The 23,552-nt window shown below is 40.6% G+C and overlaps 1 protein-coding gene across 9 annotated transcripts in view; it reads right to left on the reverse strand.

The window, feature by feature from the left end:
• Nucleotides 1-23,552, reverse strand: part of camsap2a (calmodulin regulated spectrin-associated protein family, member 2a) — a 41,944-nt gene that overhangs the window by 14,305 nt on the left and 4,087 nt on the right. For all 9 annotated transcript variants that reach the window (XM_077024241.1, XM_077024240.1, XM_077024235.1 and 6 more), the window contains exons 3-4: nucleotides 2,652-2,813; nucleotides 1,886-1,969 (exon numbers count right to left, since the gene is read on the reverse strand). In XM_077024241.1, the coding sequence (XP_076880356.1) occupies nucleotides 1,886-1,969; nucleotides 2,652-2,813 (246 nt within the window). The remainder of the gene's footprint in view (nucleotides 1-1,885; nucleotides 1,970-2,651; nucleotides 2,814-23,552) is intronic.

Genomic DNA, 23,552 nt, shown 5'->3' on the forward strand with positions numbered 1-23,552 from the left:
ATAGTTGAATCGGCATTTACCAGCATTACGCTGATTTACACGTCATCAAAGTACAATCTACAGCTCCGCTTGGAGTCCAACGTTAACGCAGCGAACTAACCTGTGAAGTTACGTTAGTGGTCCGCACAAAGAAAAAACATGGCTATATTATATATGTTTATTTTTTCTTCCGGTTATCGGAACGACATATATTTATTGTGTCAAGCAAATTTCCATGACTTTTCCAAAACATTTGAGTATTTTTAGTTTTTCCAAAACTTATCCAGGCCTGGAAATTGCTATTTTCAAATTCCATAACTTTTCCAGGTTTTTCATGACCGTACGAACCCTGTTTATAGCCCTAGATGAGGTAACAGTTCTAATGTATTGCCTGTATCTCTACCCACCCCCCACCTCCCAACCCCCAACATATTTTTGGGATGATTTTTCTAGCAGAGTTGTAATTTCAGCAATTGTAAAGCTTAAGGATTTGGATTTTAATAAAACTCCAGGCACTAATAAGCTCTGATGTGTAACACATAGATGGAAATATGAAAAAAACATGTTCTAATACAATGGACTTTATAATACTGTATACAGACAAAAATTCTGGAAGCCAGAGGCTTTTAAAGATCATGTATGCAAGGCTTTTGGAGTTTCCATGATCTCATTTCTGCCAATGACTACATGTATCATGAGTCAGAAAGAGGAGAGATCTAGCAGACTGACCGTCCACTGGTCGGCTGTAATGGCACCTCTTTCACAACCTTCACACCGTCACGCTAACAACAAGCTGGTGAAAGAACCCTTCCTCAAGGCCTTTTTTTCCCAAGACCCCTTTTCTGCCTCAAATCATGATGGTGACACAGCCTTCCATAGACTACCATGTGATGTGGGTCTTTTTAATGTGAGCTGGGCTTGTTAGTCTGCCATTTTGGTAGCTTCATTTATTTTCTAGTGGCACCATGTCTCATGGATTTCTATCTGATTGAAGAACGGAGCTCAGATGAGCAGTATGAACCTCTCCCTCCTGAGAGCCCCATGCTGATCGATATTTGAAGCTGATGGTAAAGCACATAAAGCCACTTTGGATCAGCCTTGTCTTCTGGAATTCATTCGTGATCTGAGCTCTTGAAAGAGTGGTTGGCAATTTAAAACCTGAAATGCCCAAACTGTGTTTCTTGACCCGAAGGCCAGAAGAACTGTCCCAGATTGATCACGCTTACATCGAGCTCCATTCTGAGACTGGACCTAAACCTCTCCAAGATCAAGGTTGGCAAAAAGAATGTTGGGGGGGGGGGGGGGGGCAGTTGGGGAGCACGAGACTTACAAGCCTCTTCTGCTTTGGTCTAAATAGGATGGAGTGAGAGTGGCATGTGTCCACACTGGCAGGATCACTGGGTCACTGGGCAGAGGTCCCACCCCGATAAACAAACAGCATATCACACATCAGCAGAGCTCTCGATCGTCAAACTGAGAGATTCCAGACACCAGGACAGGGCATTCCACCAAGACGAGCCTATGATTCAGCAAAGCCAGAGAGGCCTTCCCGGGCAACATGCCATACTTCACTGTAGCATTTGTGCTACACACCACAACATGTCCACAGATCACCTTAGCAATAGATTATACAGCAGTACTTGAGCAACGGCATAAAACAAGGTTATTATAACAAGAGATAACTCTGGATGGAACAGTCTGTTTGCTAACCATATAGCCATTACAAGGTATTTACACAGATGACTTACTGACAAGCTCACAGTAACAGGGATTTAACAACATTTATATTATTTACTGGCTATTCACTTTTAAGATTTCATCTGACATTTCCCCATTGAGATCAGACTGAGATCAGATGGAGATCAGACTAAGATCAGACAGAGCAGGTAGAGAGCCACACACTCACCTTCGGGCTTTCAACCGGCTCTTCATTCTGCGCCTCCTTCCTGCTTTGCTCCTGCATGATGATCTCCTTCAAGTACTCGTTGACCTTTTTAATGAGAGAGTAAAACTCAGCCCAGTATTCAATCACAGTGGTAAAAAGTGCATATAAATAAGATCTGTCCAAACTTTGACAAGATGAATGCCGTGATCTTCTGATGTTTTGCTGACAGGGCATTTAAAGCTTAAATCTCTGGTCTCTGTCTGGCAACTTAGTAATGTGATAATCTATTACAAAGCTCTTAAATCTATTAAATACCCATATTGAGTGCACCAATTAAAATCTATTAAATCAATTAATGAGGTTAAGTCTTTGTTTTTCTAATGTTGAAATGGCAGACTTGGGTACATGAATGCTTGCGTGTGTGTGTGTGTGTGTGTGTGTGTGTGTGTGTGTGTGTGTGTGTGTGTGTGTGTGTGGCACAGTGTGCATGCACTGTAGCAGCACAGCTGACCTGCAAAGGAATGTAAACAGTCCAGGCCCAGAAGGGACACCCCTTAGGCAGGTCACAGAGATCCCAACTCAAATGGCAAATGCCAACCAAGTATTTTAACTGTAATTATTGTAGGGAAGTTTAAAAGAAATGTGTTTTTGGCCTTCTGGTTCAAGCTCATTCATTGTACGGATGTTAAACCAGACTAGTTATTATGATTAGGACTGATAAAGGGACTATTGTAATTTAGAACCATTTAGAACCTGGTGAGGAGGACTTGAGGTCAGCAATGGCTACCTTATTCATCCAGCTTGTGACTGCATCCTCTGTGTCATACGGTACGTCTCCATCGGCGTAGTCCATAGAATACTGCTTCATACACATCACCACCTTCTCCACGCTCACCGTCTCCACAGTGTAGGCCATCATCAGTGTGTCAATCATGGCCAGGTGGGCACTCTACAACCAGGAACCAAGACGTATACGTCAGAGGAGGTCTCTAATTGGTCACATATTCAGCAAGTCTGGCCCATCTCTCACCATATACAACATATTGCTTGTTACAGTTGGCAGTATCCCCCTGGGGTAGTTGCCCTGGAAACAGCTGTGTCTGCCCCCTGTTGCCCGACCCAAATAGAGATAATCTCGGAGACCGGTCTGCTCCTACCACTTCAGCATGGAGACATGTACTCATTCACTTCAGTGTGTCTCACTGTACATCATCCCCTCATAAAAGAAAACCGAGAATGTGAGCTGACAGGAAATTGCCTATATAAGATAAAGCTCACACAAGAGAATGTTGTTGACTTTTATCCTCTGTTCCAAAATCCAATATGTCCAACAAAACAACAATAACAAACCAACAGACAAACCCCTTTTATTTATTTCCTTGCAAAGTGATAAAGGAGGATAAAGGAATACATGGATTGTCATTTGGGGCTGTGTTCGAAATAGCCTACTACATACTATTGGCATACTGATCGAGCCCCAAATCAGTATGCAGTATGCAGTATGTGACCAAAATGAAAATTTCCAGTACGCGAAACATACCCAGATGACCTACTACTTCCGCAAAATATTCCAGTACGTGAACAGAGCTATCTTCGTGGTGTACTGCATCCCATCATGCAACGCTACGTTCACGTGACACCGTAGTGTGCTTTGCTTTTGTCGCATACTGGAAACTGTACTGCATACTACTACGAGGACCAGTATGCAGTATCCAGTATATACTGAGTCCAGTATGCAGTATCCAGTATGTAGTAGGCTATTTCGAACAGAGCCACAGTGTATGGACTGAACTGAAAGTGTTCAGTGATGAACCACTTTGCTCTTCAGACCTAAACATAAGGTTCTTCAGTGAAAAGTGAAATGAAGATATTTAGAAGTGCATTAGAAGATATTTAAGTGCACTAGATTCATTAATACATTTTCCCTTCACTTTAACTTGAAGGGCAAGAGATCTAATCAAATCTAAACTATTTCGGGTTTAGTGTACAGCTAACAAGCTAACTGTGAATTTCCCATTGTAACGTGGGCAGAGGGCAGATTACACGTGACTTTAACCTGCTGACACCTCAAACCCACCCTGCCCCACAGCCCTTCCAGGAATCCATGACATCCCAATGCACAACCTCCAATATTGTCCTGAATGTATTAGTTTAAACTGTGAAGCTCGACAACTCATTAGCTAATTCCACAGCAGTCATTGCTGGGCATATCTTTCAAGTATCCCAGGAGGTTGGTTTGGGGGGGCTGACATGTTGAGCGAATGAGGTTTAAGGGGGTTATTGATTCCATTTTGCTAAAAACAAGCTGGAGCTAAATGAAACGAAATAAGTCTTCTTTATTACTCTGGGTCACTGTCTTCTTGGGGGAGGGTTAATAGAGTGGTGTGTGTTTGTATGTCTGTGTGCATGGGGGTGGGATTATAGGACATGGGAGGGGTTTACCGAGATGCTCTGCTGCTCTAAGGGGAGTCTGGGGCTGAGATGTACACAGCTGAGCATCATGTCAACTGCATTATGAGTGGATCTGATACCAGGTTGTCCCAGCTCGGAGGTGAGCTGTTTCTTGCCTTTGCAGACAAGAGCCAATATCAGTGGTTTTCACCCAAATGTAACTCTGCTACTATGCCTCCTATAATTAACACCCCCCGAACAAAGAAACTAGTATTAAGGGATAATATAGAGGCAATTGAATCAGACACCAGATTTTGGTATTTTCTGTCTTACTGAAACTGATGTTTAACGGTGAAAAGAAGATTCTGGAGCAGATCATTCCATCATCTAAAGATTAATTTTGGTTACTGTAATAACTTTTAACATATTTACTCATGCTAGCACTGAAATAAAGTACGCTTTGTGGATTCAGATGGGGAATCAATAACCATGCTGCAAATGAAACCATCTCTTACATGCAAGAAATCTCATGTCTGTAGTCTACCATACATAGGCTACTCATTATATCATTATGAAATGTGATCCCATGTGTCAAAAATACTACTCAAACATCAGTGATGAATAAAACACAGTTTATGTACTTGAGTGAAAGGAGAGATACTCTCCTAAATTCCTCTATTTTTAAATATACCTTGGTATCAAAACTAAAAGTACTGGGAGTTATACTTCGAGGTATTCTTTTAGATTATTTTAACAAACAATTCCTTTTAAGAAGTACTGTGTGCCAAATAATGTCTAAATACATTTAGACATTCCATTTTCCCCCACTTTAGATTATCACAGTAAAGACAAGGTAAAGACCAAGTAAACACTACTTGAAATACACAAACTAGAGACAGTGGGATCTTAAAATGTAGTGAAATCAAAGTGAAATGTCTCCAAAACAGAAAGATTGATAAATACAGACACAAAAAAATACTTCGGTTGAGATTTAATAGGGATAAGATCACTGAGCTTTGAGAAGCTAAGGGCTGCTTGCTAATGATCCTCTCATGTTGTCATGCAGTACAGAATGTCCACTTTACTCAATTTATGCCACTACAGGTAGAGATAGACTTGCAGTCCGAATTAATCTCTGATTCATCGTCTATGCATTCAAGCCGAAGGAAATAGCAGTAATCTTCTGAACAGAAAGGTGTATCTTAAAATAACATAATGCACACTCTGTAATGCTGCTCTGGGTTTATACCCATGTTTTCCATGTTTTAACTACCCTTTAAAACCCATTTGATGGGAGTTTTTAAACTACTGAAAGGGCCAGAGTCCAGCAATGTTTGGTGCATTTAAGCTGGTTTATCATCAAACCACAGTACTTCACAGCACTTTGGCCACCCATGCCAGTGTCACAGGGGGACTGTGTACATCCCTGTGTACACCACTGTGTACACCACTGTGTACTAGGGATGCACCGATTCAGATATCTGAGGCTTAGTATCGGCCGATCCGATCTGATAGAGTAAAACAGTGCTGAATCGACTTAAAACATTTTTTTACAGACATACTGAATTACAAGTTTGTTGAAAACTCTGTACCAGTATAGCACACTTAAAACACACATAAAAACATGTAAAAACAACACAACTTGCATTTGTTCAGTCAGTGCAATTATGAATATAACATTGAATGTAAAATAAATAATACCAAAGAACCTGAAACAGACAAAAACAATAGGTTCACAACTTTGGTCAAATATGAAAAAAATAAACTGCAAGAAACCTTTGAAATGGTTCAAGAATAGGGCTGCCATGATTAGTCGACTAGTCACGATTATGTCGACTATTAAAATAGTCGACGACTAATTTAATAGTCGATGCGTTGTGTTTTTTTTTCTCTCCAAACTGCTGCGGCAGTTTCCACTGTTGCGTCTGCCTTTCTGTCCCTAACGCACATGTGCAGTAGTGGAAACCGGGGTAGACAGTGGACGACATCCCAGGACGTTATACAGACTGGTATCATGGCTACCCGGCTATGGGACTCAAAAGTGTGGGATCATTTTCCGTAGCCGCGTTCCGAAACGCGTGCAATATCTGCAAGGCAGAACTTGCCTTCCATGGCAGCACAACCGCGATGTACGAGCACCTAAAGCACGTTGTGGCTGATTGTGACAATGATGAAGAGGAACCGTCGTCTCTGTAATCTAAATCGCTAGCTGCTAAAGTTACCGTAAATGGAGCGTTAACTTTGTACTTACTTATCGTGGTAGCTGTAAAAGTTAACATTAGTGATGGCGATTTGTTTCTTTAGCCTTAGCACGCATTTGTGCATTTATTTTTGTGAATAATTCCTTAGTTTCAGGTACCTACCTAATTTGATTTAAAATGTAGCTACGTTTGATGCCAGAGACAAATGAAAGAAAGAAAAACCTAAAAAAAAAAATTTTCTTTATTAATATATTTATTTTTGCGTTGTTTAAGCCAGTGCCTTATACTTATTTTAATAATTGTTTGTTGCAACAAGCTGCATATTTCATTAAAGGTTTAATGAACTATGATCTTAATTGTTTTTATTTTTAGCTGAAATCTAATGATGATTATATAATAGCAGTTGCATTCTAGTGTGATAAGCTTTATGTTTTATATTCAATTAACGCACGATCCGATTAGTCGACTAATCATAAAAATTAATCGGTGATTAGTCGACTATAAAAATAATCGTTTGTGGCAGCCCTATTCAAGAATTCTAAATATAATTTAAAATAAATAAGGAGATGAAATAAGAGAAACAGCAATACCTATGCGGCTAGTTTGCTAGCGCAGACCTCACGCAGAGCACAAAGCATGTAACGGCCAGAATTATGTGTACTGTCTCTTTAAGGGAGCGAGTTGAGTGCGCGTAGACCGACTCAGACCACTGCTCTTTATTTTATCTTTATTTCATTTCTGTAACGCATTCATTGAGCTTTGGACAACTCACCAGTTCATGTATGAACAGTCAAGTAGTGCTGGAGCCCAGGTTTATTTTGGTCAACCAGCAAATAAACGAACTAAGTGTAATACCACCAGCGCGAGTACGAGTCAGTGGTTCACCTCTCCTCTGTGTCCTTCGTGTTTCACTCGCCTATTAACTGTCCAAGTTCACTTCTATCCGGGACAGAGTGGATATTTAAGGTTGAACTAACTCCGGAAAGCGTTACAAGCATAGAATTAGACTGAATAGATCTGTTTTTATGGATCGGTCACATTGTCACCGATACCCAATCTAGAATTTTTTCTAATATCGGGACCGATACAGATATTAATATCGGAATTGGTGCATCCCTACTGTGTACACCACTCTATACATCCCTGTGTATACCACTGTGTACATCCCTGTGTACACCACTCTTTACATCCCTGTGCACACCACTGTGTACATCCCTGTGTAAACTACTGTGTACATCCCTGTATACCACTGTGTACATCCCTGTGTACACCACTCTTTACATCCCTGTGCACACCACTGTATACATCCCTGTGTAAACTACTGTGTACATCCCTGTGTACCACTGTGTACATCCCTGTGTAAGAATGCGCTCGTTTGACTCCACAGTGCTACATTACTGCTACGTTAGCCAACATTACATCAAATGTGAACTGAAAAAATCAGCCTATAATTTGCTATCAAATGAAATCTGCTGAACAAAAATAGGCAAACCCAAAATTGCAACAGCGAATAATAGAAATTTTAAACACACCCAGCTGTGTGTTAAGTTAGAATTTTGTATCAAACAATGAAATCTTTTCATGATTTTATCTTTGCATATAAAATTGTATAAGTTCAGTTCCTTGTTTGGAGCTTGATTACCGCAGCAAGAACAGATGCATGCAATGGTGGCACTGGTCTCAGGAGTGCACTTTGTAGTATTTTCTGACTAAAGAGTTGTTGTTAGCACCACTGAATGTAATTCTGGGTGTTGCGGTGCCCTACCTGTCAGTAGTATGCGATGCCGAGCACGTGAGTGTTTGTTGATATTTCTAGTCCACGCCTCTCTCTGGTGTCGGCCACTACATTGTGTATGTGTACACAATGTCAATAAAACTAGAACTGTTAGCAAGATATGGTACATGAAGAGACAAAGAATTGGGCATTTCTACATGTTATTAAGGTAGTTAACTTGTTATTTAGACATTAGATCTATCCCTCTGGATAAAAGAGTATTTCTTCCAAAGGTTTTATTCGGTAAAGGCTTTGTTCGAACTCTGAACTATTATATGAACTAAGGTGAGTGGGTGTATGTTGAGCCTATAGGCAAATTTTCCAAAAATGGACAGATGCAGTTTATAGAAGAGCTGGTTCGTTCCTTCAGACAGTTCACAGAGTGCACTGTACACAAACCAGGCACAGGTGCTGAAAAAAGCACAAAGGCTTCTATTAACTAATCATAATATACAGAACATCACCTGAAATTCTCCAGAGAAAGAACAGCAAGGTGCTCTAGTTTAGACAAAAAAATCCAACAACCAAACAGTTGCACAAACCAACCCATGTAGTCTGCCATCAGGCCGTTCTATCAGCCGTCTAACAGACATTTTAATACTGTGGAGAAATATTTTGGACGAAGTACAAAAGGTAGATATGGCATGCCTGCTGTGGTACGGAGTGCACCATATGCCGGTCTGCCTGGTTGACTGCAAGGCTGCAGAAAATTTCATGTAAGCAACTACAAATATGATTTATGCCACTGTCCACAGTGCTGCAGAGCCCTGAGTGCTGACATTGCTTCAAGTGAATAGAACGATTTTGCTAGGTAGAAATGTCAACTCTCCAGTTTGGGTAGAGTAAGAGAGAAGGAACTGGTCCTGCTTGTATTCAGCATTTCAGATATCCACCCTGACAGCACATGAGCACATGCACCACACACACACAGCGTCGCACATCTCATACATGCAGTGTATGCACACACGCGCACACACACACACACACACACACACACACACACACACACACACACACACACACACACACACACACACACACACACACACACCACAATCATCACCACCAGCCGGCTGCCTTTACAGGCTGTTGCCGTGGCAACGGCGCGTGTGTGAACAGCGGGGAGAGGGGAGGGGCAGACTGGGGTCCCTGCGTCCCACACAGCAGCAGAGTCTTTGCCTCTTTATTCAGCCTGTCGATATAAAACATGCGGCCTGTTTCTGAGAGCGCTGGCCCTTTAAGAGGCTCACAGCCTCCATACGCCTCTCACAGTGTGATGGTAGAGCCACGGAGAAGGAGAAGGCTCTTAACGACAGTCTGGGATTCATAAAGACGCATTATGTTTTTCTTGAGTACAGCCACCATTTGTAATAATCAGGCACAACAATGAAGATAAACAATCCATTTTAAGCTGGACTTCATGGTAATTGAGTTGAGGTCAGTCTACCTCTGTCTGTACAGGAAGTAGGTCAGTATTTATATGGTATTATACTGCATTGGTTTGTCAATTATTTGTGGAACAGAGGTGTGTCTACAGGTGGGTGTCCCATCCAATGAACTAAAAAGAACAAACAACAAATGCAGTTACAGGATTTTTTGAGCATTCATGCTTTTTGTAATTTTGTCATCAAAACTCAATTTCTATTGGCCATCTCATCATGCAAGTGTGTGGGACTTAACCCTACCCCTAACCCTAACACCTAACCCTACCCCTAACCCTAACACCTAACCCCATAGTATGGTTTACTTTTGTCACATACTACATAACACACTGCATATTTCTTGTGGAACCAGCATGCGGTATACATTACCTATACTGAATGAGGTAAGCAGTATACTATGGAAGTTTTTCTGTGTCAATATTCAAATGAAAATGTAATACGCATTTACATGTTCCACTCTTACAAGCAACTTTGAGCTCAAAATTCAAATTCAAATGCAATAATTCCATTTACATTTGTAATTTGATAGACGTCTATTCATATTTCATTTAAACATACATTTTGATGCTTTATTTATGTGTCTTTATTGAAATGAAAATGTATTTCCCGATTTGAATTAACAAGTTCATGTGATCATGCAAAGGTTGTATCAAAATTATAATTAAAATGCTATTCGCTTAATATGCTTTGCATTTCGTGATAACACGTTTGAAACGTAATTTTCAACCTCACCACCAGGTTAAAAAGATGTCAATATTCAAACGTTAATGGAGAAATAGCGCCACCCTTGTTTGCAATAACATTACGATACCAACAGCGCTCAAACTGTGTCAAAATGCATCTTGAAAATGCAATCCGAGCAGATTGCATTTTCATTTCCATGGTCTTCCACTATAGTCAAATTATAGTCAAATTAGATCCCATCAGCCTTCCAATCAGATTCCACAGCCCTCCACTTTATTCAGCCAATCGGGTTCCCCTTTCCACCTCAGGGAGCCAATCAGGACGGGACTAAAGCACGCTCAGCACAGAGCCATATAGTTTCTGGCTCTGGCTCAGCAGTACAGGTGGTTTTTGGTCTTGCTTTATGATCCCTAATGCCAGGTTCACGCTACACGACTTTTCAGTCGTCAGGTTTTTGTGCCGTTCGCACTACACGACTGGTTGTGCTGTAATCGCGAGTCTTTCAGTTGTTGTGGCCAGTGGCGGACTTAGCAATTTGGGGGCTCAAGGCGAATTTAGCTAGGGGGCCCATCAACATTAATATGCGAGAAATAAGTTCAGGTACACACTACACGATTTTAGGCTGGTTTTTCAGTCGCCGACTGTTTTTGTAGATCGCCGACAGAAACTGTGGTCAGAGGCAAATCGGGGATCATTCGGCGCTCGCTCAGTGTAGTGTGAACTGCTGAAGGACGCTCGCTGAGCCGTCGCCGAGTGGTCGCCAACTCATCGCAGACGACCGGCAGATATCTAGCATGTTTAATATCTAGCAGTCGGCGACTGTGAGTCAACTGCAGCGTCTAGCTTCATACAACTTTACTACAACACTGTGTTTAAGTTATTGTGACAGCACTGGAGAAATAGTGCGATTGACTATATCTATGTTCACTGCAACGGAGAGATGAAATAATTCTGGCAATTTGGGACTATGGAGTGGTTAAACGGTAAAAAAAAATAATAATAATAACGAAAATGTGGAGCACATGTACATTGTTTTTATCTTCTTCGTGGTGTTGCTGGTTCTCGCGAGAGTTTCGTTTTCGTGTTCTCGTGTTTTTGGACGGCAGCCAGATGAGTCGGCGATTCCCCAGTCGTGTAATTCGTGAGCCCGCGTCGCCGATCAGTCATGTAGTGTGAAAGCCACAACAACTGAAAGACTCGCGATTACAGCACAACCAGTCGTGTAGTGCGAACGGCACAAAAACCTGATGACTGAAAAGTCGTGTAGTGTGAACCTGGCTTTAGCTAGACAGGGGGCCCTACAGTGGGAGGGGCCCAAGGCAATTGCCTAGCAACGCCTCTATGCAAAGACCGCCTCTGGTTGTGGCTTTCACACTACATGACTGATCGGCGACGCGGGCTCACGAATTACACGACTGGGGAATCGCCGACTCATCTGGATGCCATCCAAAAACACGAGAACACGAAAACGAAACTCTCACGAGAACCAGCAACACCACGTAAAGAAAAAAACAATGTACATGTACTCCACATTTTCGTTAGTATTATTGTTTTTTTACCGTTTAAACACTCCATAGTCCCAAGTTGCCAGAATTATTTCATCTCTCCGTTGCAGTGAACATAAATATAATCAATCGCACTATTTCTCCAGTGCTGTCACAATAACTTAAACACAGTGTTGTAGTAAAGTTGTAAGAAAGGTGAGGATTTTGTGTGTTTGCTGGGTTACTGTTTTGAAAGTATTCTTGAAAGTTTTTTACATTATTTAGAGATATCTTCAGCGGTGCCGCGGTTCTCTCTCCGCGTTCCCATTGGCTGTAGCTAGACGCTGTTCCCATTGGCTGTAGTTAGACGCTGTTCCCATTGGCTGTAGCTAGATGCTGCTGCTGACTCTCAGTCGCCGACTGCTAGATATTAAACATGCTAGATATCTGCCAGTCGTCTGCGATGAGTCGGCGATGGCTCGGCGAGCGTCTTTCAGCAGTTCACACTACACGACTGAGCGACCGACGAGTGATCGCCGATTTGCCTCCGACCACAGGTTTCTGTCGGCGATCTACAAAAAAAAAACTGTCGGCGACTGAAAAACCAGCCTAAAATCGTGTAGTGTGAACCGGGCATGTAGTCTGACATGTAGTTTGAGACCTAGGCAAACTATAACGTAGAGGAAAAGAACTCGTACGAAAGACAGACCAAAGAATAAAAACATACACTGAACACTCGATTAAACAAACACAATCTATGAACCCCAAAGGTATAGTCTGAGACTAGGGAAAGGCATGAAACGTAGACAACGGAAGCTTATACTAAGGACTTACCAAGGCATGAAAACATAAGGACCACTCGACTCAAACAAGGACAATCTATGAACCCACAAGGTGTAGTATGGAGTGAGATTACGGTCTTTAATATGAGAGCGCAAAGATAAGATTAAATCAAGCAAGTCAGGCACACTGAGCACGCAAAATCAAGAAAACCGAGCGCTGTTAAGTGATCTCACTTCCCTGTTTTCAACACGCGTTTCAGTTTTTTGCTCGCTTCTAAAATTTCTGCTCGCGTCATGATTACAAGTTACAGATCAAGGCTTGGTAGAGGATTACCTGCGGGTTCAGGTAATCATGCCGCGTCTGTGGCATTAACCACACTAAACAGGGACGCTGGGGGATTCTGGATAACATCACTCATCGAGGCATTACCGCTTTATAACTTTAAAAATACGACAGCACAAATGTTTATTTAAATAAACCAGCATTAACGAGCAGAAATGGTTTTCTGTTTCTGATCACACGAGACGCTTCACGTATGGTGTTAAATTAGGGACAAATGTTTTGTTCATTTGAAAATGAGATCTGAAACTGAAAGTTATAGTGTTGAGCCTGAACATCGAAAAATACCACAATCGATTCAAAATAAAAATAAGTGAAGCAAATGTTTTTTCAGTTTAAATACAATTTTGATTCAATTCTGTATTTATTTTGAATCAATTATTTTTTTTCAAGTTTCAGGTTGCTGTATATTTTGATATTTGAGGTTTAATGTATTTCAGATTTCAGACTTTTTTTTTTCAGATTCAGATCTTATTTTTTTGAGTTTCGGATCTTTTTTTTCACTTTCACATTTTTTTTTCAAGTTTCGAAGCTGTTTTTTTCAGTTTCAGATCTTCTTTTCAGTTCAGACTTTTGTCCCCGATCTAACGTGAGGGGCGTGGTATTAACAGATAGGGGCGTGGCCAAACGAGTGACAGCACAGCAAATCATTCCTGAGAGCCTTCCACAATGTTGCCTGATCAAAAAATGACAGGCTTTTACACTTTATATTGAAATAAATGCAGCAATGAAAGAGTCCTGTTAAGCGAGACTGTCTGGAAAGGATTTATGTTAATAGCTTAGATACACTGTGATGATTGCAGACTAATGTTTCCAGCTTTGCACCCAGCACTTCGCGCTCGTCACTGTTTTGAACGCAGCGCGGTGACTCCATACGCCTGCCTCTGCTGACAGACATCTAAAGACTCTTGGGTGACTCTGCGTATTGGCCACTCGTTTAAAATCATCCCGACGAGCTCCGAATCACCATTTGTTGAAATGAAGATGGTTCATAACTTTTGTTTGAAAATTATGTTGAGTGAAATACTAGCCGACATCCAGCTAGACAGCTCTATATTACTAGTTCAGAATACTGTTTAGCGATAACGTCGAATTAAGATTATAGGAGGGTACGTGAATCTACAGTGGTAGACTGTTAACGACAGCACTAAATTTAAAGGGTTTATTATTATAGATGTATGGTTATCAGTGAATGTTCCTACACGCCATCAGCGTCATTTAAACCTCTGCGAGCGAGTGGCATCACATTTAGTATTTGTGCAATTTGTAGTATATTTCGCTTTGTATTGGTTTCTATTGTTAGTCTAGATTGTCAGCCGAGCGGCTCCCGACATAATCGTTAAACAGCATCCTGAACTCGTAGTTTGGAGCTCAAATCAAATCAAAGTTTATTTGTATAGCGCTTTTCACAACACATGTTGTCACAAAGCGCTTTACAGGATTTAAAAGGTTAACAATACTATGGGTCCAGAACCCTAATGAGCAAGCCAAAGGCGACAGTGGCGAGGAAAAACTCCCTATGATGGTGGGGAATAGGAAGAAACCTCGGGAGAACCAAGACTCAAAAGGGAACCCATCCTCCATTGGGCGGCCCGTTAACACACAAATTACACAAAATACAGACAAATACACAAGTCACACACAAATCACACAATCAGACTAAGTAAAGGTAAAAATGAAAGTTCTGGGTTTTGATATTGTCACTGTAAATGTCTGTTGATGAACGCCAGGCTTTCATTCCATGTCGGAGCAGCGATGCTGGTATTGTAGGCTCCGACTGCAATATACTCTCAAGGTGAACCTCGGAGAAAAGATACGAGATATAGTAACTATGTAACAGATTAATCAAAGGCCAAACTAAACAGATGAGTCTTTAATCGAGTTTTAAACATTGATACTGTGTCTGAGTCCCGAATAGAGGCAGGAAGATTATTCCACAATTGTGGAGCTTTAAAAGAAAAGGCTTTTCCACCTGCTGTGATCCTTTTGATCCTAGGAACAGTTAATAACCCTGCGTCCTGCGAGCGAAGTGAACGCACTGGGTTATATTGTTCAATAAGTTCACTAAGATAGTCTGGAGCTAAGCCATGCAGCGTTTTATATGTTAATAAAAGTATTTTAGAGTCAATACGGAATCTAATTGGCAGCCAGTGTAATGACGATAGTACGGGACTAATGTGATCAAATTTTTTAGTTTTTGTTAAAACTCGTGCTGCTGCGTTCTGAACCAGCTGGAGTTTGTTTATCGATTTACCAGAGCATCCAGCTAGGAGACTGTTGCAATAATCTAAACGTTTGTGAAAGAAGAAACGGGAAGTTCCCCATTACCTGTGAAAAATGCCCATCTGCATTCGTGTAATGACAACAGTCAGTAGCCTATAACTCCTTCTCCTACTTTTTGGTCTTTTTACTGTCTTAATTGTAGGCCTATATTGATTTAATAATTGCAAAATATATGCATCAAGGCCCGCAGACAGTGGAGGATAAACAGAAGTTAACTGAAGGACTTAACAATGACTGTATATAGTTAATATTGGATATGGATTTTATCAGTTGGCGGTGTGACTTTTTCCATTGAAAACTCACGTTTAGAGAATGTTACTAATAAAAGTCAAATTTCATTCAACATGCGCTTGTAATTTTTAAATAATGAATTGTTCCACATGCGCTAAAAAGTGCCCCCCCCAGCACTTGCCCCCCAAAATGTCTGTGCACGCCACTGCCCATGCACACACCACATACTCTCATACAGAACACATACTCTTTAACGATAATGTCGAGTTTAGATTAGTGGTAGACAATGAGTGGCAGTAGCCGCTCGGTGGTTGATGGCTGATGCTGCGGTGTTACGTGAACTGTGGATTTTGGGGAGGTTGTTTTCTCTTTCGGTTAGTTTTGGTTTAACAGATAGATTGCCTGGTTACGGGTGGATTCTGTCGGCCAATCGAAGATCGTGATTTGGATGAGGGGGCGGATCTTCGGCTTCATAATCTGCATGACGGAGTTGCTGGAAGTTGCCGGGAGGCGACGCGAGCATTTACTGCCTTTATGGTTGTGTGTGTGACTTTTGAGAAACTGTAGCTCATGATTCTCATGCGAGAGGTGAGGGTTTGTGCGATGGCTTTTGTCATGAATTGTCATGAATAGTGTTGTGAAAATCGCCACCATGGAGTAAGAACGTAGTAGCATGTGCACACTTATATAGACACCCATGCAGAGATATTATGTAAGAAACACCAGTATAGAGGCGGGCAGCGTGTATGTATATTTGTTTGAGATTATCGTCGTAGATATATTTTCTTTATGTTAGTAAGGTGTGAGTCTTGCTTTGTTAACTCAGTGTAGTATATTTTGTTTGTTTATTTTCTTTGGTGCCGTCTACTGCTCCTTTCCTTGGTTGGTTTTTATTTCCTTGGTTATTAATCGTGTATTTTTGTACGTACGTGTCTGTTCAGTGTTTTGCTGCGTAGAAAAGGCTTATACCCATTACCACTCTGCAGTAAAGAGTTTTCTTACGTATTCGTCTGGTTTTCGCGTTCTTCTTTAATTTCATCTTGTCCACTACGCACATGCTACTACCCCACACACCCCAAATCTAGACCCATGACATCGTGGGGTCGTAACAGACGTAATCTAGACTAACAATAGAAACCAATACAAAGCGAAATATACTACAAATTGCACAAATACTAAATGTGATGCCACTCACTCGCAGAGGTTTAAATGACGCTGATGGCGTGTAGGAACATTCACTGATAACCATACATCTATAATAATAAACCCTTTAAATTTAGTGCTGTCGTTAACAGTCTACCACTGTAGATTCACGTACCCTCCTATAATCTTAATTCGACGTTATCGCTAAACAGTATTCTGAACTAGTAATATAGAGCTGTCTAGCTGGATGTCGGCTAGTATTTCACTCAACATAATTTTCAAACAAAAGTTATGAACAATCTTCATTTCAACAAATGGTGATTCGGAGCTCGTCGGGATGATTTTAAACGAGTGGCCGATACGCAGAGTCACCCAAGAGTCTTTAGATGTCTGTCAGCAGAGGCAGGCGTATGGAGTCACCGCGCTGCGTTCAAAACAGTGACGAGCGCGAAGTGCTGGGTGCAAAGCTGGAAACATTAGTCTGCAATCATCACAGTGTATCTAAGCTATTAACATAAATCCTTTCCAGACAGTCTCGCTTAACAGGACTCTTTCATTGCTGCATTTATTTCAATATAAAGTGTAAAAGCCTGTCATTTTTTGATCAGGCAACATTGTGGAAGGCTCTCAGGAATGATTTGCTGTGCTGTCACTCGTTTGGCCACGCCCTTATCTGTTAATACCACGCCCCTCACGTTAGATCGGGGACAAAAGTCTGAACTGAAAAGAAGATCTGAAACTGAAAAAAACAGCTTCGAAACTTGAAAAAAAAATGTGAAAGTGAAAAAAAAGATCCGAAACTCAAAAAAATAAGATCTGAATCTGAAAAAAAAAGTCTGAAATCTGAAATACATTAAACCTCAAATATCAAAATATACAGCAACCTGAAACTTGAAAAAAAATAATTGATTCAAAATAAATACAGAATTGAATCAAAATTGTATTTAAACTGAAAAAACATTTGCTTCACTTATTTTTATTTTGAATCGATTGTGGTATTTTTCGATGTTCAGGCTCAACACTATAACTTTCAGTTTCAGATCTCATTTTCAAATGAACAAAACATTTGTCCCTAATTTAACACCATATTCACGGAGGTCGGCCGTTGTACCGCCGTAGTTTGAGGCACACAGTTGCTCTGCCACAGCGCTCAATTTGGCAATAACAGTCACATCAGCGCCAAATAAGGCAGAGATGTCTGCCACTTGATCGATTAACATTTCACACTAATGTAGTGTAAATTCACCATAAGGACTCGTCTGCTACCCTTTGAATTAATCTAATGAGCGCTTCTGCGACCATGTCTAAAACAAGCTCGCCTGTATTGCTGCGCTTGCTGTAGTCCAGTCCTGATTGGCTGCCCGATGTGGAAAGCTGTGGAACCTGATTGGCTGAATAAAGTGAAGCCGTGGAATCTAATTTGACTATAATTTGACTATAGTGGAAGACCATGGAAATGAAAACGCAATCTGCTCGGATTGCACTTTCAAAATGCATTTTGACACAGTTTGAGCGCTGTTGGTATCGTAATGTTAGTGCAAACATAGGCGCTATTTCTCCATTAACGTTTGAATATTGACATCTTTTTCGCGTGGTGGTGAGGTTGAAAATTACGTTTCAAACGTGTTATCATGAAATGCTAAGCATATTAAGCGAATAGCATTTTAATTATAATTTTGATACAACCTTTGCATGATCACATGAATTTGATAATTCAAATGGGAAATACATTTTCATTTCAATAAAGACACAAATAAAGCATCAAAATGTATGTGTAAATGAAATATGAATAGACGTCTATCACATTGCAAATGTAAATGGAATTATTGCATTTGAATTTGAATTTTGAGCTCAAAGTTGCTTGTATGAGTGGAACATGTAAATGCAAATACGTATTACATTTTCATTTGAATATTGATAAAGAAAAACTTCCATAGTATGCAGTATGCAGTAGGCTATCTGCCAAGACTAACTGCAGACTTGTTCTGTGATTAATTTATATTGGTTGGACAATCCTATTTTACCATAGAAATTAATATACTGAGCTATATTTTTACTGTTCTAGTTTCCCTATTATTATAATTGTCACGTTGAGGACCCCGGCCCCTCCCTTTTGGGCGTGTGTAAACGTTGTCCACGTGCTTTGTCTGCGTCAGTGTATATACGTGGTTATGGTTTTGTTGTGTGATTAATAAGTCTCACCTGTGAATCGTCTCGTGATCACGTGGGGCTAATGTGTCTTGCCTATTTAATGTGCGCTCGCGCTGTGCTCGTCGTTGTCTAAGTTTACACGTTGTGTGTGTGTGAGACCAGTTTATGTTGCTCGTGCGCTGTTGCGCAATACTTAAAATAAACAAAAGTGACGTCAGTCCAAGAGGATTCCGTGTCTCATCCTTCGGGACAGCCCGAGCGTCACAATAATATGATGTACATGGCGATCTGATCACTTACTTACCATCATCTTAGAACTAAACACAGCATTCAGAAAACCAGCCTGTCTGATTTAACTGCCCTCAGTAGGTAAAGAGCACGTGCCATTATACCGTCTCCATTATAGACTACTCAACACTGACTCCTTTAACCTTTATGTTTACCCCAGCTAGCTATCAACTGCATTCTATGAGTAAGTTTTTTTGCATATGTGCGCACACACACACACACACACACACACAAATATTTACAAATAAAAAATGATTAAAAAATGTTTCAGAGCGTATTAGGCCTAGACATTGTTCTATCCTAGGTCAAGCTACATTAGTTCATCATACAAAAGTTCACACAGTTACATGTCATACATCACACAGGAACGTATCTTACATCATATACAATAGTTCACACAGGCACAACATACCGGTATATCATACAGGTACTGCTGCCTGTGCTATTGTAGCCTACGGAAGATCCAAACCAAAATTTGCTAGTTCATCATACAAATGCTTCTCACAAAATCTAAAGTCAAATGTTACAGTTTCATTCATTTTGCTTTAGCATTGCTTGGTGCTCCAGACTCCCTACAAGAATCTGGTGGTTTTTTTTTACTCCCAATTAATCCCTGCCCTAGTTTACATGCCCTATATAGGAAAAGCAACACCTCTATTGTGTATTTATATGTTTAGTCTCATATACAAAAACTTTAACATGCAGATCCTGCTGACATGATTAAATGAAACAGACGAAATATATTATTCAAATATATATCAAAAAACTAAAAAAACACATACACACACACACACACCACTGCTATACAGTCCTTTGACAAACTGCCATTTTTGTTCATGTTCTCAATAAATTCACTCTGCTGTGATCTATTATTCATAATCGCTAGCTGTCCTGGCGGCTCTATGAATCACTCGGCATCGTCCCTGTCCATCCCTGTTTCTGATGCCAGCCGCTGTTTGCATCTGTAATACAGGATGGGAGACCGCGGGGTAAAGCCACTGAACCGCCTGCATCTCTGCAGTGTTCTTTTGTGGGGACAGTAACATATTCCAGCCTGGAGTTCAAAAGACAACACGCCAACCCCCCCCACCCCCACCCCCACCCTTCAGCAAAATCTGTCGAAATGTCATGAGACTCAGATCTTCAGTCATCTGGATGGATCACTGTCACAGCAGCAACAGCAACAGCAACAAAACAACAACCGTACGAACGGCTGATCGAAAGTAGACTGAGTCACTGACGAGTCACCCACGCCAGACAGAGAACGTACAGCATCTTATGATAATGAGGACAAACGGAATCCCATAGGAGCCTTCTGGACTAAAAATTACCCAGTCCTGCAAAGGCCAGATCATACACTACCAATAGCCAAGAAACCAAGAAACAGGAAGCAGTGATATGTGTACTCAGAAACAAGAACTAGAGATAGATCAGGTACTGTCAGGAAACTCAAATCTTACACAGGCATCCTTTAACACCAGCATGTTATTAGATGTTAATGTTTTTCTTAACATCAGACCTTTTCAGCACTCTTTGTATATTAACTGGATATTTTCAGTAGTTTATGCTTTATTTACCAGGTTTCATGAATAACACTAATACAAAAAATTTAACAAAATCTGTTGTGCTTTCTGCATATTCATTAATTTTGAATAAAACCTGTATGTAATCATTAGAGTGGCTCAGTCCTGTAGACTCTGCAATCTTCATCTACACCATATAGTCAGCAGAAACAAAGACCCTTTTAACATTTTTGGCTTGAATACTACAAAAATTATCAGCAATTAAATTAAATTAAATTATTCACTCACGTACAGATACTCACTCGTCCACACTAGCACCCAAACTAACGCACTAACGCAAAGTACATTTTCTTAATTAATGCAAATTACATGCCACTTCCATATCAGTTAGCGCATTGGAAGAAATGTAATTAGCATTTAAATGCTTGCTCATGACGAGGAAAGGAGGCAGATGTAACAATATGGAGTCTGGTGCACATGACTCCGTTTTGGCAGAAAGATTTCACACCTCTGCGATACACAATTAATAGAGCGTATGAGCATCCACCTCTCACACTGGACCTGGTCGAGCCCACACACCTCACACCACCACCATCTCGTGTGTGTCATGGCAGACAACGTGGAATGACACCAGCACGCACTCGCCTTGACACCATACCAAAATGACATATATTTATACAGTATCTACTATAATACTACTGCAAAACCTCCTGTTTCACTTAGAATTAAAATGCTGTCCTCTCAGTTCTTAATGCAAACGCTCAATGCTTGAGTTTCACCCAAGACCTTTTCATGTTGATTCTGCATGTTTTTCTGCAATTCTATATGTCTCAATTCTCATAGTGAATGTTAAAGCAATTAATACTGTTCAGGTTTGGCAGGGAGGAACAGTGAGATTATTTCTAGGTCTGACATGCCTACGGACTTGTGTGAGTGAGAGAGGGTGTGATACACAGGGTGTGTTTATGTGCGTATTCTTGTGCCAGGGTGTAATGAGATTGTGTAAATGGGAGGAAACTGCAGACACCAGCAAAATTCTTTGGACGTGTCGTTCCATGATAGAGAAAACAAGGGAGAGAACTGAAGGAGAAAAAGAACAGTGCATAGAAAGACTGAAAGGGGTGAGCAGACCGTTCAACAGAGAAACAGAGAGACAGATGACACACAGATGGCATTAGGGTACAGAGCTCCAGGTTATACATGCTCAATGTAAAATGTCATTTTCCTCTTGACAAAATCCTGTCCATAGGGTATATATCACTTGCCTTAAAGTGCTGCAGTCATATTCACATTGCCTGTTATATCCAAATCATTTCTTAAAGCTTTGTCAACCTAGTTTTTCCATATAATTAATGAAGCAAGACAGCTTTTAAAGACTTTTCTTCCTTCTTCTTTTAGTTCCAATAATAGACAGAGACAAACTTTAGAATAATAATTATTTTTACCTAATAATAATTTATATGCAGAGAGGCATTCTCTATGTTTTCTTAGAAAAGTATGTTATGACAAGTACTAATGCTAATGCTTATTCAAAGGGATGTATTAACTCGCCTGTTTAACCACAGACGGACAGGACCGCAGGGAAACGGTGATGCTGCACAACCTCGTAGTACAGCTCACGAACCCTGACATCTGACCATCCCTGAATGACTGCCACACACCACAAACCCACCGACTTCGACTGACACGCTAACACAGAGAAAGACTGATTGACCTGTACCTCTAATTGAAAATACTTAGTTAGCCTCACCATGCTAACTAAGTATTTTCAATTAGAGGTACAGGTCAAGTAGTCACAGTCACTTCGGTGCAGATGGTGAGCCTCAGGTAGGAGCTAGCATCAGCACGTCCTAGTGAGCTTTCTGACATACTTAGCAATGCTCCTAACCAACACCTTTTCATAACTTATAGCATTCCAGATGCTGACACACAAATCTAATGAACAGGGGAGATTAGTTTGATAATACAATATTTGCCAACTATAGGGAACCTTGACTACTAGGAAGGCGAATATATTTACATGATTGCTGACATTCGGACACATATTTCCAAAGGCTGAAACGTATACTGTGTGGGGCGGCAAGGAGTTCTGGTGTGGACAGACAACACAAAGCTTGACAGTCTCAGCAATTCTGCAGCTCTACCTACCCTAATTAATGCTTATGTACTCAACACATTATTAGTGTATAAACTTCTGTGCACATTCAGAACCCAGAATTATTTTGAATATGTCGGTACACCAATTGCAATGGATATAGCACACAACCTCACTAAACCAAACTTATGTCTATTATGGGAAGCCTGAATAAAAACTAAGCAAAAACAAATAATGTGACCTGGACCTACTGTCCCACTACCACAAATGAATATGGTATATTTTTAAATATATGGTATATATTTAAATATGAACTTTAAATTCTGACAAAGGACAGACATGTGAACATGTCTAATAAAATTGAATAAATATAAATCATTTCTAATTCCAAGGCATTCACGTTGTCCAAGAAACCTCTGATGACTACAGAGAGAGAGAGAGAGAGAGAGAGGGATCTGCTGTTTGTGCTGAGATGAAAGAGGGAGAGAGGCAAAGCAAACGAGGGTAATTATGAATCAACAGGGCATAACCCTCACAACAAATCCCCCCTCCCACCTATGGAATAATAGAAGACAACAATATGGCTATCAGTGGGAGCTCAACCACATCACTGTGAGACGGCACTGAAGACATGAAAAAGAAGTTGCAATAAATGGCAGTTACTTGGGGGGGGGGGGTGTAAAAGAACCAAACATGCTGATAAATATTTGTATATAAATATATACAAATATTTGTAGCAAGAAGATTGCAACACAATACTAATCTAACTCAGATTATGTAATCCTATCCATTTGCTACTCACGTGGTGTTCGGAATTCACGTGCATGTTGGTGTCAAATGTGAAATCTAACACCAATCTTACCAGTTTCCTAACAA

The sequence above is a fragment of the Brachyhypopomus gauderio genome, chromosome 12, assembly GCF_052324685.1.
Source record: "Brachyhypopomus gauderio isolate BG-103 chromosome 12, BGAUD_0.2, whole genome shotgun sequence".
Taxonomy (NCBI): domain Eukaryota; kingdom Metazoa; phylum Chordata; class Actinopteri; order Gymnotiformes; family Hypopomidae; genus Brachyhypopomus; species Brachyhypopomus gauderio.